Source organism: Coptis chinensis, chromosome 9 (assembly GCF_015680905.1).
Source record: "Coptis chinensis isolate HL-2020 chromosome 9, ASM1568090v1, whole genome shotgun sequence".
Classification (NCBI taxonomy): domain Eukaryota; kingdom Viridiplantae; phylum Streptophyta; class Magnoliopsida; order Ranunculales; family Ranunculaceae; genus Coptis; species Coptis chinensis.
The window spans coordinates 27094969-27099492 of NC_141464.1; the positions used below are offsets into that span (position 1 = coordinate 27094969).

General features: G+C 35.7%; 1 protein-coding gene across 1 annotated transcript; it reads right to left on the reverse strand.

Moving 5' to 3' along the window:
• Positions 1-1858: 1858 nt before the first annotated feature.
• Positions 1859-2290, reverse strand: LOC147475382 (uncharacterized). The gene has a single exon (XM_086585393.1). The coding sequence runs from the start codon at positions 2288-2290 to the stop codon at positions 1859-1861; it is 432 nt and encodes a 143-aa protein (XP_086441519.1).
• Positions 2291-4524: the final 2234 nt, after the last annotated feature.

The window sequence follows — 4524 nt, forward strand, 5'->3', positions numbered from 1 at the left end:
GTAAAACTAAGACTGAACTATACTTGTGATTATCAAAGATTTCTACTCTCGATACTATTGAAGTAGAGTTGGAATAGAAGATTCGTTCCACTACTAGTTCTTTAGCATTCAAGTTTCCTATGACTATCAATCCTACCAAAGTCAATGAGAGTTTTACGAATTATATTAAGAAATGCTACGAAATACTAAAGTTTGAATCTATAATAAGAATTAGGGGGGAATTGAATCCACCTTGAATCCAACTTAAGAAACTAGCATAGATTGTTGTAATCTAATTTTTACGTTCTTACGGTAAGAATTGGTCGTTCTAATCTCTAATTATACATGGCATCTCTACCAATTCATAACTAGCATGTAAGGACGACCACCCATTCTCATGGCGAATCAATGACCTTCTACAGTGGAATAGACTCTTACAATGATTCTATAATACACAATCAAGTTTTCATCAAGGCTTCATCAAACCCCTCTAATGGAGGTTTAGCCTTGATTCATCAAACTATCATTTCCATATGAAATTGAATAAGACATAATATAAAGATTCTAACTTTATTAAATTCAACTAAACAATAATTGAAATCTATATTAACAACTAAGAAATCATTAATGACTAAGAATTAAAATTAGATCTAAGCAATTTTAAAAAGCAAAATTGAAATTATCAAGAACTAACTATTTTATTTATCTAATGAATGATAAACAATGGTTCAATACTAAAATTAAAACAAGAATAACAACTAATTAATTAATTGAAAAACTAGATCTAGAACTAAGCTTTAATGGCTACCTCTATCCCTAGCTAATTGATACTTAAGAGCTAAGTCTTGTGTATGGAAATGGAGGAGACCAGATTCACATTTTCGTGCATGGGCTGAGGGTCCATGTTTTGGGCTGGAAAATCGAGCCCAAAGCCCAATTCTTCAGTCCACAGGGCCCTTTTCAGCTAGCTCTGACTTCAGTAGACTTTTCATCCACTTCTGCTCCTCTGATTGGGTCAAGGTTTAAACCATTGGAAAACTCTTTCCGAGCTGGTCGTTTTGACATAAGGTACGCCCAATTCCGAGGCCTGAGTCCAAAGATACGGTCTTCGGAAGTTCTGCTGACTTTTGTGTGCTGTTTCTGCCCCGTCTTGGCCTTTAATCCCAGAACTTCTCAGCAACCAACCCTTGCTCCTTTATATCGCCAAAGTGGCACATTTCTGCACATAATTGATTTCAATGCCTAAAATACATAAAAGCACATAATTAGTATTAACTCTTATTTATTACTCGCATAATTGGTCTAAAAGTATTATTGTTAAGGGGTTAAAACTACAGTTTTGGGCTCTTATCAGTGGGTATAATGATAATATAGCCGATTTTACTCGGTAGAAGCCCAAGCATCACACAGAAGCTCTTGAAATAATTTTCCACCATGGAGTATTGCTGAATATTCAGTATGACATTCGAACAAACGATATGCATAGAATACCATCTGAGTCAATCGACTCGAATTGTCGTCATTGACGTCATAAAGTTTCATTCCGGTTGGCCATCCAAGCTCACCCCGAGGGAAAAACAAAGGATAATGCAGGGCAGATAAGCGTGATTACATTCGTCAATCCACTTCATTGCATTTCCTGATCTATAATAAAGAATGATATCTCTTGTGCTTTTGATTTCAGTTCCATCCCCAAGTATAACAACTACAATTTCATTTACTGAAGGAAGATTGTATCGTCGTCAATTAGTAGATGTATTATAATGGAGATAAGCTGCCACATCATTTTCCTCAGCTGCGCGTGCACTCAATATATCATATGCTTGATGAAATTTTTCAGCAAATCTATTACAACCTGACAGTGTACTCTGAATGACATCTAAAACATCACTTTCAATGATGGATTTCGGCGATGACACACGTCAAGGGCATTGGCTGGGTCATAAACATAAAACTGAGCATAATTCGGATCTTTCCCAGGTTCTGGTAGTAACGATCCAATTTGATGGCGTAACTCACCATGAACGGTGAATGGAATAGGACCACTACCACTGAATATTCGGTCATCCGGTTGACAACTGAGACTGGTAAATGCATTTGCCAACTTATACTGACGAAAGTGTTGTCTAAATGAACTAACTTTGGCGTCACTACCATCATATAGATCTTGAATCGCAGGAGGCAATGGGCTAAGTAGAGGAAGACTGACTTTTCCTTGTTTGCAACACATCTCGAAAAGAGGTCTACTAAGCAATGAATTTGCAAGCCTTTCATCCATCCAGTGCAGTGCTTTATAGAAAGGACATGCCATATTGATAAATGACGCCTGATTAGTCTACCTACGAAATGAATGATGAATTCACAACGTAAGTAAACTAAACTTTTCCTTTTACGTATCTATTATCAAAGCTTCTACTCTCAATGCGAATTGCACTAAATGGAGTACGAAGTTCGTTCCACTCCTAGTTCCCTAGCACGGATTGTTTTCTAATCTAACTAGTCGTTTTTAAGTCTATGAGAGCTTTACGAAGGGTGTTATACTACGATGAAACTAAAATGAGTCTACGTTGAATTTAACTACGAATACTATGGAAATATGCTTGTTTTTGAATCTAGATAAAGGATTAGAGGGGAATTGAATCCACCTCGAATCCAACTTAATAACCTAGTATAGATTCTTGTATCTCGATTCTCACGTTCTTACGGCAAGAAATTCGAGTTCTAATCCCTAGTGTTCATGGCATTTCTACCGAGTACTAACTAGCATGTGAAGTCGTCCACCCATTCTCATGGCGAAACACGACTTTCTAGAGTGGAATAGATTCTACAACTAATTCTATACTAACCACTAAGTTTTCATCAAGGCTTCATCAACCCCTCTAATGGAGGATTTAGCCTTGATTCATCAAACTAACAATTCCCATTAAATCTAAACTAAACATAATGAAAAGATTCTAACTTTATGCAATTTCACTAAACAATAATCGAAATCTAATTAATAACTATGAAATGATAACAAACAATAATGGAATTTAGATCTATAAATCGAAATTGTCAAAATAACTATTTTTATTATCTAATCAATCAAGAACAATAATTTGAGAGTTTAATCTAAAACAAGAATTGAAATGAAATTAAACTTAATTAATCTAATGAAAACTAGATCTAGAATTAAGGTTTAATGGAGGCTAACTAATCTAATTTATTTTCTAACCTAACTATCTACCATTAACAATGAACTAAGCTTTTGTTTTTATACATTCAGATCAAAAATCGTGCATGGGCTTGGAGCCATGTTTTAGAATCGGGCCCAAAACCCAATTCTTTTCAAAGTCAAAAGGCCTCTTCAGCTGCAGTTGACTTCCACAGACTTTTCGTCTACTTCTGCTCCTCTGATTGGGTCAAGGCTTGGACCATTGCAAAGCTCTTTCCGAGCGGTCGTTTTGACATAAGGTAGGCCTCAATCCAGGGTGCGAGTCCAAAGATATGGCATTCGGAAGTTCTGCGACTTTTGCTCCTTTATCTCGCTAAAGTGGCACATTTCTCGCACATAATGGACTTTGAAGCCCTGAAATGCATAAAAACGCGTAATCAGTGTTAACTCTTACTTATTATTCACATAATTGGTCTAACAAGTATGATTATTAAAGGGTTAAAACTACAGTTTGGGCTCTTATCAAACCACCCCCAAACAGCATTTTGCTTGTCCTCAAGCAAAGATGAGAAATTAGAATAAGTGACCAAAAATGGAGTTCTACCTAATCTCGTTTCGCTGAGTGTGATTGCATTGACCATATGCAACAAGGCCTTAAACCACTAGGAATTCCCTAGTGGACGAGTTATAGCCTCGTGAGAGTTTTCCAGTGAAGGTACTCACAAACTTCATCTATACTACAACGACTAAGAAAATAAAACTATTGTTTCCTTATTCATGCTCAACTATCTATACATCTCTCTAGCAATTACATAAGAATAACCAGTCAAAACCCTAAGTTAATATATGCATAATAATCAATCATCTACAATAAACATATATACAATGAGTAGTACTATCAAATGTTTAGCAGGTTTGTTTCTGAGAACTCGGAATAGCGTCCTTAAGTAGGTTCTCACAATAATAGTCAAGAAACAACACTCTGATTTTTCCACTCAAGTTTAATTACTCCGATTAACACAATGGGCACACTTTACCTTACAATCTCATAACTTCATGACAACAAGGGAGTTAGGGTCGATCAAACACATCTGCCACTTACTATCACACTAACCTATTCCTAATTGAGCTAGAGGTCTTTATTAGGTGTTACGGGGATTAGGAGATGGTTTAAGAAGGAAGGAAATGGATATTCTAAAGGACAAGTCTGAGATAATAGAGTCTTCATATTATGTAACTAGAGAAAACCTTGTTATTTACTTTTGCTTCTACAATTTGTTTCCATCCTTAGCCATTTTTTTTTTCTTTTCTTTGGCTTTTGACTCCCTTTTATTCTATTTTTTGGAGTTTTTATTATTATTTTTTTTTCTTTTCTTTGGATGGAAACTTCT

Coding starts and splice junctions, on each gene's coding strand:
- LOC147475382 (XM_086585393.1), bottom strand. CDS start 2,290: ATGGCATGTCCTTTCTATAAAGCACTGCACTGGATGGATGAAAGGCTT.